The sequence below is a fragment of the Coregonus clupeaformis genome, chromosome 31, assembly GCF_020615455.1.
Source record: "Coregonus clupeaformis isolate EN_2021a chromosome 31, ASM2061545v1, whole genome shotgun sequence".
Lineage (NCBI taxonomy): Eukaryota > Metazoa > Chordata > Actinopteri > Salmoniformes > Salmonidae > Coregonus > Coregonus clupeaformis.
Genome location: NC_059222.1, coordinates 4,011,481 through 4,027,143, shown reverse-complemented (window position 1 = coordinate 4,027,143; position 15,663 = coordinate 4,011,481). Strand labels below are relative to the sequence as shown.

General features: G+C 42.2%; 1 protein-coding gene across 2 annotated transcripts in view; it reads left to right on the top strand.

The window, feature by feature from the left end:
- Window positions 1-8,013, top strand: part of LOC121547159 (zinc finger protein 518A) — a 33,400-nt gene extending 25,387 nt beyond the window's left edge. For both annotated transcript variants that reach the window (XM_041858284.2, XM_041858283.2), the window contains one exon: window positions 2,597-8,013. In XM_041858284.2, the coding sequence (XP_041714218.1) occupies window positions 2,615-7,021 (4,407 nt within the window). In that variant the 5' untranslated portion in view covers window positions 2,597-2,614 and the 3' untranslated portion in view covers window positions 7,022-8,013. The remainder of the gene's footprint in view (window positions 1-2,596) is intronic.
- Window positions 8,014-15,663: the final 7,650 nt, after the last annotated feature.

The following is a 15,663-nucleotide window of genomic DNA, read 5'->3' as shown; positions in this document are numbered from 1 at the left end:
CGGACTTCCAGATGGTGAAGTGTGATTCATCACTCCAGAGAACACGTTTCCACTGCTCCAGAGTCCAATGGCGGTGCGCTTTACACCACTCCAGCCAATGCTTGGCATTGCGCATGGTGATCTTAGGCTTGTGTGCGGCTGCTCGGCCATAGAAACCCATTTCATGAAGCTCTTGACGAACAATTATTGTGCTGACGTTGCTTCAGGAGGCAGTTTGGAACTTGGTAGTGAGTGTTGCAACCGAGGACATACAATATTTACGCACTACGTGCTTCAGCACTTGGCTGTCCCGTTCTGTGAGCTTGTGTGGCCTACCACTTCGCGGCTGAGCTGTTGTTGCTCCTAGACGTTTCCAATTCACAATAACAGCACTTACAGTTGACAGGGGCAGCTCTAGCAGGGCATAAATTTGACGAACTGACCTGTTGGAAAGGTGGCATCCTATGACGGTGCCACATTGAAAGTCACTGAGTTCTGCACTGCCAATATTTGTCTATGGAGATTGCATGGCTGTGTGCTCGATTTTATACACCTGTCAGCAACGGGTGTGACTGAAATAGCGGAGTCCACTAATTTGAAGGAGTGTCCACATACTAGTGTATGTGATCGTATACAAATGCAAGCAAGGTTTGAAATGATTGTTTTAGTCAAATATTACATCTGTTTTCAGTCTACACAAGAAAAATTGTCCCGCGGCTGAATCTGGTTGATGATCCCTGCCATAGTGGGTCATGGGATTTAAGAATAAATACAGTGAGGGGAAAAAAGTATTTGATCCCCTGTTGAATTTGTTCGTTTGCCCACTGACAAAGAAATGATCAGTCTATAATTTTAATGGTAGGTTTATTTGAACAGTGAGAGACAGAATAACAACAAAAAAATCCAGAATAACGCATGTCAAAAATGTTATAAATTGATTTGCATTTTAATGAGGGAAATAAGTATTTGACCCCCTCTCAATCAGAAAGATTTCTGGCTCCCAGGTGTCTTTTATACAGGTAACGAGCTGAGATTAGGAGCACACTCTTAAAGGGAGTGCTCCTAATCTCAGCTTGTTACTTGTATAAAAGACACCTGTCCACAGAAGCAATCAATCAATCAGATTCCAAACTCTCCACCATGGCCAAGACCAAAGAGCTCTCCAAGGATGTCAGGGACAAGATTGTAGACCTACAAAAGGCTGGAATGGGCTACAAGACCATCGCCAAGCAGCTCGGTAAGAAGGTGATAACAGTTGGTGCGATTATTCGCAAATGGAAGAAACACAAAATAACTGTCAATCTCCCTCGGCCTGGGGCTCCATGCAAGATCTCACCTCGTGGAGTTGCAATGATCATGAGAACGGTGAGGAATCAGCCCAGAACTACACGGGAGGATCTTGTCAATGATCTCAAGGCAGCTGGGACCATAGTCACCAAGAAAACAATTGGTAACACACTACGCCGTGAAGGACTGAAATCCTGCAGCGCCCGCAAGGTCCCCCTGCTCAAGAAAGCACATATACAGGCCCGTCTGAAGTTTGCCAATGAACATCTGAATGATTCAGAGGAGAACTGGGTGAAAGTGTTGTGGTCAGATGAGACCAAAATCAAGCTCTTTGGCATCAACTCAACTTGACGTGTTTGGAGGAGGAGGAATGCTGCCTATGACCCCAAGAACACCATCCCCACCGTCAAACATGGAGGTGGAAACATTATGCTTTGGGGGTGTTTTTCTGCTAAGGGGACAGGACAACTTCACCGCATCAAAGGGCCGATGGACGGGGCCATGTACCGTCAAATCTTGGGTGAGAACCTCCTCCCTCAGCCAGGGCATTGAAAATGGGTCGTGGATGGGTATTCCAGCATGACAATGACCCAAAACACACGGCCAAGGCAACAAAGGAGTGGCTCAAGAAGAAGCACATTAAGGTCCGGGAGTGGCCTAGCGAGTCTCCAGACCTTAATCCCATAGAACATCTGTGGAGGGAGCTGAAGGTTCGAGTTGCCAAACGTCAGCCTCGAAACCTTAATGACTTGGAGAAGATCTGCAAAGAGCAGTGGGACAAAAATCCCTCCTGAGATGTGTGCAAACCTGGTGGCCAACTACAAGAAACGTCTGACCTCTGTGATTGCCAACAACGGTTTCGCCACCAAGTACTAAGTAATGTTTTACAGAGGGGTCAAATACTTATTTCCCTCATTAAAATGCAAATACATTTATAACATTTTTGACATGCGTTTTTCTGGATTTTTTTGTTATTCTGTCTCTCACTGTTCAAATAAACCTACCATTAAAATTATAGACTGATCATGTCTTTGTCAGTGGGCAAACGTACAAAATCAGCAGGGGATCATACTTTTTTTCCCTCACTGTACCCCTTTATTTTCGCCCACAAACCTGAATTCAATTTCTTGTTCAAATGTGTCAGGTGACTAAAGTTCTGATTTGATGCGTCACATAATTTCTCCATTGACATCAATGCCTGATTTGCAAGGTTAGTCAGAATTCCCAAGTTGTGATTGACTGACTGTTTAATCAAAAGTGGGTTCCGTGGTGAGAAAAAATGGTCTTGTGCAGCTAGATAGCATGTTTGACACTCTTCTCTTGTTCATAGGACCCTGTATATTGAAGCATGGAAGAGGACCTGATGACATTGGATGATCCTGCTGAAAGCCATGACGACATCATGGAGGCTGAGGAAGAAAAGGAATTGGCAAAGGACCACACCGGCCAGAAGTCAGATCAATCTCCGGGGTTGCCATGTAGTGACCAATGTGACCCTGATGAAACATCTGTTGAAGAGTCAGGTTGTCGCAAGACATCCAGAAAAGCATCTAAGTCCCCATGTAAAATACAGCAAGGTGCAGTCTTCTCTGGAAAAATACTTAGCTTTGGGTGTTCAGAGTGTAAGGGTGATGCTACCTACAGCCCCAATGACCTCCTCAAACATTTTCAGGGGGCCCACAAGGGGACCCTGCCGACGTATCCATGTGACTTGTGTGGCTTTGTCACCAATGAGTTCCCCGCACTTCAGCGCCATCGGATTGGGCACAGGAACACTTTAGTCACATGCGAGATCTGTAATGATGATGTACAGTACTCTCTCCTCCTGCTCACTAGACACTATATCATGTCTCACAGCCAAAATGGCCACTTTCACTGTGAAAAATGTGAGTTCTCAACAGTTGACGCAGGGACATTTGTGCAGCACATCCATCATCACAATGAGAGCCTGCTCAAATGTGTGAAATGTCAACATGTGAGCTCTAGCCGAGGTGAGCACCAGAGGCACCTAAAACTCCACTCGGGTACCTTCCCCTTCACATGTCAGGTCTGTGGATATGGGGCAGCACGGAGAGAATACCTCACAAAGCACATGGTAACTGTCCATGGTGAGGATGCTGACAAGAAAAATATATGGAGAGCAACGGAGGACAGCAACAATACCCTGGCAAACTCTTCTTCAGGATTAAAACTCCTGCTGAAGAAAAGCCCTGCTGCAGGTGGTCAATCAAAGGAATCCCAGTGGATGTCCAAACTGAATTCTCTTCCTGGAGTAGGTTTACTTGACCAAAATGGAAGGTTGTTGAACCCTGAGAAAACATTGGAGGAAACCCAGCAGTTCCTTGAAAGGGCTGTGGGCGTGAAAAAGGACTGTAAGAAGCGGGTCAAAGGCACTCTTAAGAATGAGCAACAATTTGACTCCCAGGCTGTATCATCTATACCACCACCTAAGTCCCAGGAAAGTGATGACAGTTACGGGGCTGACGCCCTAAACCCCAACAACTCCAATGGATTAACTGTTCTCATGGTAAAAAATAAAATCTCTATTCCACCTAACTGTACTACAAAAGTAATGGGGTTCAAGATGGTCGACGGCAAAAAGCATTTAGTTCTCAAAGTTATACCAACAGCAAAGCCTGAGTCTTCTGCAGAAAATAAAATGTTATGTAGAGCGCAAGAGATAGGCTGCCCAATGATAGACGCTACCTCCGATGGAAATAAATGCTCAGATTTGGCTGAAAATTGGGAAAATTCAAGTACATTCTTCCCTTACTTGACTGTTCTAAGCCCCTCAGGGACTGATCGAGATGCTGCAATTTCAGTACAAGTGAAGCCAGAGGAAGAGGACATTAGCATTGAGGAGACGTTTCCCATACTAGAGAAACTAGCACAGACAATAGCACCGAAAGCAAAACACACAGAGCAGCAGAGGAGTGATGAACAACATAAGTTTAAGGATGAACAGATTATTTCCTTGGCAGTTTCGCCAATGACCAAAGAGTCAGTTCACTCCACGATTCAGAACGGTAAACTAAATAACAATACATCATCAATTGCTAATCAGCTGAATGATTCTGAGTTGGGAGACAAAATGTCTGCTTATTCAAGCCCTAATGTGACTGCTATGGAGGTCGTTCCAGACAAAATGCTCACAGATAAGACCATGCCCTCTGAATCAGTTTATGAGACCATGCTTCCCAAACCAGTCTCTGAAGAAACTATCAGCATGCTTGGAGTTGGTGACCTGAGTACAGCTACAGATGATAAGATCAGTGACCCCATCACTGAAAATTCCCCTGTGTCCAATGGAGAGACGCTACCCTCCAATGACAAACCTAAGGAGACTCCCTCAGAACCCATGACTGGTGACGTCCTACCTTCTGATTATACTGTTGAAAATAATCCTTCAATTATCAAGGAGATGGATCCTTCTGCTTCTACTACCGATAAGATTAATTCCTGTGTAGCTACTAAGACTAAAACTGCAACTTTATCCCCAGATCTGACGCCCCAACTGGAGTCACACCCATCTGAATCTGACAACTCCAAAGAGACTGATACTAATGCTGAAAATCTGAATACTCCCAACCAGGAGGTGTTCAGTTTTCATAATTACTCAAAGGAAACATCAAGCATTTCCTCCAACTCAACACAACCTTGTGAACATCCGTCAGAGCTTTCGACAGCGGATGAAAGTGTTTGGATGAAAGAGTCACCTGAATGGAGCTTGACATTGGCTGCATCCCCACAACTTCCAGATGAGGGATCTGGAAATGGGGAAGTGGAGACTGCAAAAGAGACTGAGACTGCAATGGAAAGAGTGTCAGACAGTGACATTGAGGTCGATGAGTGCATAGCTACTGTAGAGGATCTGGCCACCCCAGTGGCAACTGAGGAAGATAATCATGGACACTCTGGGTCTACACACCAAGTCCAAACTACAGTAAAAATGGAGGAGGAGAGTGTTCCTGTGTCAGAAAGGGCAACAGGGAGCATAAGTAGTTTGGCCGTCTTGGGTCGCATACTGGAGGAGCATTCAGATGCTATCATTAGCCACCAGCTTGAGAAAGATAGAATAGGCTGCTCAGCTGCTAGCCAAGATTCTGTCACGCCACCTAAGACAATGCTAAGGATCCTTAAAACAGCAGAGGGAAAGCAACAGATGTTCTTACAGACTGCAGAGAACCGGTTTGCTGTACCTGTGCAGCTCCAAGGCAACCCAGGGTTCAAGCTGATAACCAAATCCTCTGCTCCTCAGATCAATGTGTCCTATGTTAAGCCAGGAATTGAAAGACAGAATCACACCACAGGGCTGGCACTCACCCTCAATGGTGGAAGGTTCAGCATTCCAGGACAGACTGTAGGTGCTAGTGAAAAAGGTGCAACGCTGTTATCTGCCATTCAGCCTGGAGCCAGTACCAGTGCAAGCCACTACCTAGTCAACAGCACAGCTTTTAAAGGTAATCTGCTGTTGTCAGACGCAGCTCATAGTTCTCCTGGAGAAAAGACCATGAAGTCACTGCAGACTTGTTACTTAGTCCAGAGGCCAGTCCCTGTAGCCCAGCCCCCCCACAATGCTGGTAGTAAATTAGCAAGCTCAGTGTCTCAGAATCCACACACGTCCCGTCCAGTTCTGGCAATGTCTGCGAACTCCGTGAACAAATTAACTGCGTTGCACACTGGGCGCCAAGCCTTCCTGGTTAGGTATATCGCTCCAGCTAAGTCAGGGATGCTTCTGAGTAGTCCTGATGGGAAGTCTGTGAACCAGAAAGGTCAACCTAATGAAAGTAGAGGAAATAAAGTTGTTTATAAGATAGTCAGAACTGCCAATGGTAGCACGTTTCTTGCTGGTGGTGCACACTCCTCAGCCAACAAGCCCATTTATCTGGCCACAAATTCCACACAGATGCCCTGTTTTCTGATGTCATCAAATAATGTCTCTACTGGAGGGCAAAAACTGATACCCATACAAAATGCCTCCCACAAACCTGTCACAGCCTCCAAGCTCTCAAATATTCTGTCCCCCCAATCCAACATGCAAGGTAGGGTCAGGCAGCAAGTCGGCATAGATGGTCTGAATAAATCGCCCCTTGCCCCAAGGCCAAGTCGCCAGCTAAGTCAAAGGAAGAGGCGCAGGAAAGCATTGTTTGATGAACTCCCAGAGCACTTGCCTAAAGTGAAGAGGCTCTCGAACAAGGCGGTGACTGAGAAAGGGGCTACCTCGCTCTGGGTGCCTGTACCCAAAGATGCAGAGAGGACACTGAGACTGTACCCATTCAGTTCACTACAGGAGATAAAATGCCCTCGACGAAATCAGCCGGTAGTGGTTCTCAACCATCCCGATGCCGACATTCCTGAAGTGGCCAGTATCATGAGGTCCGCTAACAAGTACAAAGGTGCTGTTTCCAAGGTGGCACTGTCCCAAAAAACGGTTCAAGCTCTCTCTGAACTCAGCCCTGCTGGACTTCTGGGGAAAAGCTCCAAGGTGAAATGTCCCTCGTCACAAAGCAGTGGGTCAAGACTTCGGCCTTCAGAAAGCAGAGTCCGAGAGCGATTTCTGTTAAAACTGAAGTTTAGAAAGACTAGCAGGAAAAAGTATGAGGTAGTGAAGTCCTTATCTAGAAGTGCAGAGAGGTCATCAATGATGTTCGCCTGTTGGTTTTGTGGTCGACTCTTCAACAACCAAGAGGAGTGGATAGGCCACGGCCAGCGGCATCTCATGGAGGCGACCAGAGACTGGAATAAGCCGTTTTAAAGCTGTCACATAGCCCCTGGATGGGCCAAAATACCATCCTATAGAGTGGCACAAATGGAGAGGTTAAGTTGTATATTTTTCAAATGACTTATCAGTATACTTTATTCTTACAGCAGTTTCTATTCCCATAAATGCCCTAATAGCTATGATTGAATCACAGTTTTTGAGGCTGTTAATGTGTGGTACAAGCTGAAACCTTTTGGTATGTATAGATATTCTAATACGATTATATAAGTATGACTTAAACTCCGTATGTACAGATGGAATTGAACTGTGAAAACTTGGCACACTGTAATGGATTATATTGGAGGGAGCACTGTTGATAGATTTTTTTTTTCTATTCAGAAATGTACCAAATTCCTCAGGTGATTTCATATTCTCTGATTCAACTAATCTGCTTTGTAACATAAGTAATTCTTTGACATTCATCATCTATTCATAGGTTTGAGAGAACATTGTGAGGTAATTTGTATTTTGATTCCCTTTATTAATTCCCTTTAATTCTTCCATTCATGAGGTCAGGAAACTTCATTTGTATACCATAAATCCAAGCATTTGGTTATTCATGTTCTATTCCCATATATACATTTTTTTAATGTTCAGAAATAATTCTATAGAAACTGTTTTACGGGTATACAAGTGGGTCCTTCTTGTGGAAATGTTTTTTTTTTTTTTTTGCAGTTACATACAGTATTTCCTACATGCATCCCGGTTTGGCTCACTATTTTACCTGTTTTTATTTCTGGGGTGACAGATGTTTTAGCTTTTTTTTACGGCAACACAACCCTATTTATGTCTATCTTAAGTTAGTGCTTGATTTTAGCATTAGTCATAACATAGTTATGTTGGTTTTAGCTCTCGTAACTGTTTGTCATTGTTGGTTTGTTTCCACATTTGTGTTCAGTATGCAAAAATAACTGGTTGAAAGAGATGGGGCAAAAGGAGTGGCTAATCAGTCTGGCTGCACATCTGACTCACTGACTTACTGCAAATTGAGAAATTATGTGACTAAACTCAACAAAAAGAAGAAGAAACTGTATTATGAAGCGAAGATCAATGAAATAAAGAATGATGGAAAAAAGTTTTTGGAGTACTTTAAATGGAGGGGGGGTGACTGAATTGAATTTGCATTGTGTCTTTTAGTAGTACAAGTTGGACGTCCTAATGAGTAATGTCATTTTTGCACATTTAGTACTGTTTAGCGGGCAGAAAATGTTTCCCCATGATCAAAGCGGTACTATTTAAATTCTACTAGTAGTTGAAATTAATAGGCCTACAAAATAATATCATATGGCTTCATGAGACTGGTGAAACAGCCTGCACAAAATAAGACTAGACCACAGTTTAAGCAGCAACCACACCAGCAGATTAGCTACTTTCCTTATACATTTCATTCACGTTTGTGTTTCTGATCATATGCTAATTGAAAACCTGTGATTTCCAATGTCTAATACATTTGTTTTGTAATAGTAGAGTGAGTTCTGTTAATGATTTCTTTGCTCTTTCATTTGACAAATTACGCTTGTTACAGACTAGCCCCCCCTTGACAAAACATGATTCTCTCTCCAATACCTCTAAACTCGACAACCAAATAATTGTTATTCTCTTACATTTTAAGGAATTCTCCTTTCTTAGGAGAATCTGGGTATTTTTTCAGTTTTAATATCCCTGTCAGACAGGTTTCCGGGATCTTTTTACCTGAGAATAAAGTGCCTAAAATGTTGTGCACCAGGTTGACACTATTGTACTGTATTCACCTCCTTGTGGTTATCTCTTCTCAAATAAATGTAAGTACTTTGGAAAAGAACCAATGTCTTGTGTTTTACTAATATTTAGTTTTTGTTGAGTCTTTGGGCACAGGAACACAGATTAATAGATTACTCTATTTGATTCATAAACATATTTAGAAGAATAAGATTTGAACAACATTTTACAAATAGCTGTCATTTAAAAAAAAAGTTGAAAATTTTGCTGGTGTGGATGGACTTGATATATGATTGATTTTAAGCTAAACATAATTACTAACAAAGTCTCATATGACAAAAGCAAAAACCATACTTTTTTTTGTAGTTGTACTAATCTCATTTTCTAATGTTTTCTTATTCAATATCTAGGGGTATATTTTATTAGTTGAAATTACTGTTAATCTTACAGAATGTGGCTTTAAGAATTAAAACGACTTGATAATTCAGTACATACTATTGCATTTTAGACCATTCAAAGATTGTAACAAACAATTCTGTAAATGGCATAGATGACATGTTCAAATATATTAAGTGTGCCAATCTTTGTATTGGGTCCGTTCACAAGTGCTGCAAGTGAGGATTAATTAATGGCCACATGAGGGCAGTATATCATTGAATTTAGAGATTTACCAGTTTTCTTCCAATGTATACTGAACAAAAATATAACCGCAACATGTAAGGTGTTGGTCCCATGTTTCATGAGCTGAAATAAAAGATTCCAGAAATGTACCATACTCACAAAAAGCTTATTTCTCTCATTGTGTGCACAAATTTGTTTACATTCCTGTTAGTGAACATTTCTCCTTTGCCAAGATAATCCATCCACCTGACAGGTATGGCGTATCAAGAAGCTGATAAAACAGCACGATCATTACACAGGTGCACCTGTTGCTGGGGACAATAAAAGGCCACTCTACAATGTGCAGTTTTGTCACACAAAACAATGCCACAGATGTTTCGTTTTGAGGGAGTACGAAATTGGTATGCTGACTGTAGGAATGTCCACCAGAGCTGTTGCCAGATAATTCAATGTTAACTTCTCTATAAACTTCAACTCTATATTAGAAATTACTGCAATGTCAGTTTTCATTCTTTCTGCAAGCAGATAATGATCCCATAATATGACAGCATTCTTAGCTGGCAATTAGGTTAGAAATCATACATGCACAACAATCTTTAGTCATGGACTTTTACAGGGTAGGACATTAGATCCAGAAAATGATCAGATTTTTAAGAGCTTGCTTTAAAGGGGCAATCAGCGGTTGAAACAATTACAAGGGATGTCCCTGCCACTGTTTCAGTTAAAAGGGATGGGGCTGGAGGAATGTAACAACTCTCAAATATATAGACAGACAGAGCTATGGATGCAAGGACTGACCATCCATGATATAAAAAGTGTTTGTTTACATTTACTTTGTTTACAAATATTGGAGTAAAACAAGCTTTTTTATATTTTGGGTTCTGATGGGGTTCGACAGTGAAGTAAGCTCATGAGGCATTTATAAGTTCTATTTTTCAAGAATCAATGCATACATACCATTAATATATACTGTACCAGTCAAAAGTTTGGACACACCTACTCATTCCAGGGTTTTTCTTTATTTTTTTCTACATTGTAGAATAATAGTGAAGACATCAAAACAATGAAATAACACATGGAATCATGTAGTAACCAAAAAAGTGTTAAACAAATCAAAATACATGTTATATTTGAGATCCTTCAAATAGCCACCCTTTGCCTTGATGACAGCTTTGCACACTGTTGGCATTCTCTCAACCAGCTTCACCTGGAATGTTTTTCCAACAGTCTTGAAGCAGTTTCCACATACACTGAGCACTTGTTGGCTGCTTTTCCTTCACTCTGTGGTCCGACTCATCCCAAACCATCTCAATTGGGTTGAGGTCGGGGGATTGTGGAGGCCAGGTCATCTGATGCAGTGCTCCATCGCTCTCCTTCTTGGTAAAATAGACCTTACACAGCCTGGAGGTGTGTCGGGTCATTGTCCTGTTGAAAAACAAATGATAGTCCCACTAAGCCCAAACCAGATGGGATGGCGTATCACTGCAGAATGCTGTGGTAGCTATTCTAGTAAGTGTGCCTTGAATTCTAAATAAATCACAGACAGTGTCACCAGCAAAGCACCCCCACACCATAACACCTCCTCCTCCATGCTTTACGGTGGGAAACTACACATGCGGAGATCATCTGTTCTCCCACACAGCGTCTCACAAAGCCACGGCGGTTGGAACTAAAAATCTCCAATTTGGACTCCAGACCAAATGACAAATGTCTACCAGTCTAATGTCCATTGCTCGTGTTTCTTGGCCCAAGCAATAATTTTCTTTTTATAGGTGTCCTTTAGTAGTGGTTTCTTTGCAGCAATTCGACCATGAAGGCCTGATTCACACAGTCTCCTCTGAACAGTTGATGTTGAGATGTGTCTGTTACTTGAACTCTGTGAAGCATTCATTTGGGCTGCAATTTCTGAGGCTGGTAACAAGAAGTAGTTCAGGCCGTTAAGTAGCCCGGGGTGGGGGTGCGGTAGAGAATGGGGAGGAGGTACCCTTAACCAATGGCAAATGAAGCTTTAACATCCGAAGACAAGAAAAGGAGCGGAAGGGCAAAGAGAAGGGGCCGAGAGTACCTGATGAAGCCATGTACTTTTAATAAAACACTAAGGTTTAAATGGCATTTTTCTCTTAGAAAAATGTATTGTGATAATGATTACAATAAAGTGCATGTTGAATCTAGATTTGGAAGACTAGCATTCAGAGTTTAGATTTCTTAGCTCTGTGATCTTAAGGCCTTGTCTAGTTAGTTTACCTGTGTGGTTAGCTACTGTCCTTGCTAAGGCACACACTGTATATTAGAATGCAGATGACACAACTCAACGCCATATTCAATCTCCTTACTTTAATAATTTTGTGATCATGTGGTTTGTGAAATGTCAAGGTAAAATTGTATTATTGTCCGAGAGTGCACAGATTCTTTCTCATGTAACATGTTAGACATTGGTGGCACTGATATTTGCATGCCTACACGTTTTAGTGCTGCAGCCAAGCTATCAGAGTGATGGAAATTGATTGTTCGCATGTGTAAGACTTGCTTATTTATCTTTCACAGAATAAGCATTAGACAGTGGACGCTTGATATATTGGAAATAGACCACAGAAACACCAACATGTCAGGTTTGTTTGCACATAGACATGCAAACAACCACTAAGTTGTTTATTCGGTGTAGGGTGAAATTGTCCCTAGATGTTGATCTTGGGTCAGTTTTGCATTTTCCTCACAAATGGTTAAAGTTACGGGAGGGGAAGTGTATCCTAGATCTGTATTTAGGAGAAACTTCACCCCAGAGCTGTTTATTCTTGGGTCCCAAGGCAATGCTATGCACAGCTTTACAGTTCTTCTGGTGGCTATTGCTGTTGGTGATGCTCAAGAAACTGCAATTTTTTAATCTCATCTCCTCTGGTTACCGCAGGTGACCGCTTTGTTTTTGTTTGATTTGCAGATTGCCCTTTTAGGTATTATTGCCTTCATTATACCATTTATTAAGGCATTAGCAATGGATTGTTTTTAGCATTGCTCTGTAAGGTTTTTTTCTGGGTCTTAAGTGTAGATATGTAGTGTATGCAGTGTGTGTGCATGTGTACATTCTTCCCACTGGGCACAGACGTCAGTTCAACATCTAGATTTGATTAAGTTCTAAACAGCAAAAATTTGAACCATGTCATTGGATTTAGATTAAAAGTTGGGTGAATAAAAGACAAACATTACCGAAATTCCTTTACGTTAATGACTTTTTGCAAATCCAAAAATGTTCCATGTTGATTCAACGTCATCACATTGAATTTTTGGTTCTTGAAATGACGTGGAAACAAGGTAAGATTACACCTGTGTGTGTGTGTGTGTGTGTGTGTGCGTGCACAAGTATGGCTGTGTGTGTACACGTGTGTATCCATGTGTGTTCAGCTATACAGTGGCTTGCGAAAGTATTCACCCCCTTGGCATTTTTCCTATTTCCTTGCCTTATAACCTGGAATTAAAATGGATTTTTTGATTTACACAAGATGCCTACCACTTTGAAGATGCAAAATATTTTTGGGGGTGAAACAAACAAGAAATAAGACCAATAAAACAGAAAACTTGAGCGTGCATAACTATTCACACCCCCACCCCCCCCTTTTGCAGCAATTACAGCTGCAAGTCACTTTGGGTATGTCTCTATAAGCTTGGCACATCTAGCCACTGGGATTTTTGCCCATTCTTCAAGGCAAAACTGCTCCAGCTCCTACAAGTTGGATGGGTTCCACTGGTGTACAGCAATCTTTAAGTCATACCACAGATTCTCAATTGGATTGAGGTCTGGGCTTTGACTAGGCCATTCCAAGACATTTAAATGTTTCCCCTTAAACCACTCGAGTGTTGCTTTAGCTGTATGCTTAGGGTCATTGTCCTGCTGGAAGGTGAACCTCCGCCCCAGTCTCAAATCTCTGGGAGACTGAAACAGGTTTCCCTCAAGAATTTCCCTGTATTTAGCGCCATCCATCATTCCTTCAATTCTGACCAGTTTCCCAGTCCCTGCCAATGAAAAACATCCCCACAGCATGATGCTGCCACCACCATGCTTCACTGTGGGGATGGTGTTCTCAGGGTGATGAGAGGTGTTGGGTTTGCGCCAGACATAGCGTTTTCCTTGATGGCCAAAAAGCTCAATTTTAATATAATCTGACCAGAGTACCTTCTTCCATATGTTTGGGGAGTCTCCCACATGCCTTTTGGCGAACACCAAACATGTTTGCTTATTTTCTTCTTTAAGCAATGGCTTTTTTCTGGCCACTCTTCAATAAAGCCCTGCTCTGTGGAGTGTACGGCTTAAAGTGGTCCTATGGACAGATACTCCAATCTCCGCTGTGGAGCTTTGCAGCTCCTTCAGGGTTACCTTTGGTCTCTTTGTTGCCTCTCTGATTAATGCCCTCCTTGCCTGGTCCGTGAGTTTTGGTGTGCAGCCCTCTATGGCAGGTTTGTTGTGGTGCCATATTATTTCCATTTTTTAATAATGGATTTAATTGTGCTCCGAGGGATGTTCAAAGTTTTGGATATTTTTTTATAACCCAACCCTAATCGGTACTTCTCCACAACTTTGTCCCTGACCTGTTTGGAGAGCTCTTTGGTCTTCATGGTGCCGCTTGCTTGGTGGTGCCCCTTGCTTAGTGGTGTTGCAGACTCTGGGGCCTTTCAGAACAGGTGTATATATACTGAGATCATGTGACACTTAGATTGCACAGAGGTGGACGTTATTTAACTAATTATGTGACTTCTGAAGGTAATTTGTTGCACCAGATCTTATTTAGGGGCTTCATAGCAAAGGGGGGAATACATATGCATGCCTCACTTTTCCGTTATTTATTTTTTTATTTTTTTGAAACAAGTTATTGTTTTCATTTCACTTCACCAATTTTGACTATTTTGTGTATGTCCATTACATGAAATCCAAATAAAATCAATTTAAATTACAGGTTGTAATGCAACAAAATAGGAAAAATGCCAAGGGGGATGAATACTTTTGCAAGGCACTGTATGTGTACTTGTGTGTGTGTGTCCATTATTAATTAACATCTTAAACAGGCTCTTGGCCTCTCATTGAGGTCATGGCATCCTTAACAATGGCATTTCTAAAGATGACTAAGGGCATTGACATTCACCATTTTTACATGGAGGATCAGTAAACATATCACCTAAGCTACAGTAAATCAAAACTATTAATGTTATAATTTCAGAAAAAAAGTACATTCGTGTGGTCCTCTTTTTCCTCCTGGGGTTGGGTTCAGACTCATTTCCATTCCATACATCCTCCTCTTAGATCCTTCCATCCAGTTCTGTTCCTCCATCCATTCATCCTGCTCTCTCTCTCTATACAGTATGTATCTCTCTCTCCCTCTGTCACGCCCTGACCTATGGAACTCTTGTTTATTGAGTCAGGGTGTGAATGTCTATTTGAGATCTATGTTAGTCTATTTCTATGTTGCAGATCTAGGTTGATCTTTCTATGTTTGGCCGGGTGTGATTCCCAATCAGAGGCAGCTGTCGCTCGTTGTCTCTGATTGGGGATCATACTTTAGTAGCCTGGTTGCCTACCTTAGTTGTGGGATCTTGTTCTGTTTAGGCTTTTATGTGTATAGCCGGAGGACGTCACGTTACGTTGTTTCTTGTTTTGTTGTATGTTTATTTCGTTAATAAACATGTACGCTTTTCACGCTGCACCTTGGTCCGACCCGTCCCTCAACGTTCGTGACACCCTCTCTATATCACTCTCTTTCTCTCTCTCGCTCTATCCCCTATAACTACACCCAGGGGCGGACATAGTGATTTATTATCTTCCCTCATAATTTGTTTACTTTACTCTAAAGTTTTGAGTTGTATTGGTCCTAAGGATTGAGAAGAGAGGGGTAGAGGAGTAGTGGAGGAGGGAAACCACAATTAAAAGACAGGATGAGGTGGGATGAATGAGGTTAGTGAGCAGAGGCAGCAGGTCAGTGGAGTAGCTAAAGGCAGTGTGAGGGCATCATCCTTTCCAAGCTCTCGCTCTGGTTCGACATCAGCGACCGCGGCGCTGCTGCTGCTAGTGCTAGTTGGTACTGATGATGATGAGCCACCAACAGGAGCAGAAGCAGTAATGCTACTGGTTGAAGTGCTAGCTAGTCTAATGCTAGTGTTTTTTGAAGGCTAGCTAGGCCTGGACCTGTCTCTGGGCTCATCGTCGTCATGTCCTCTGCCTCAATGACGATCGCAGTATTATCAGCGGCACCTGTCTTTTTACTAAAGAAATGCGATAACTTAGGTATTTTATAAAAAATGTATCTTCTTTCTTTTTATTTTCTCTGCACCGCTCC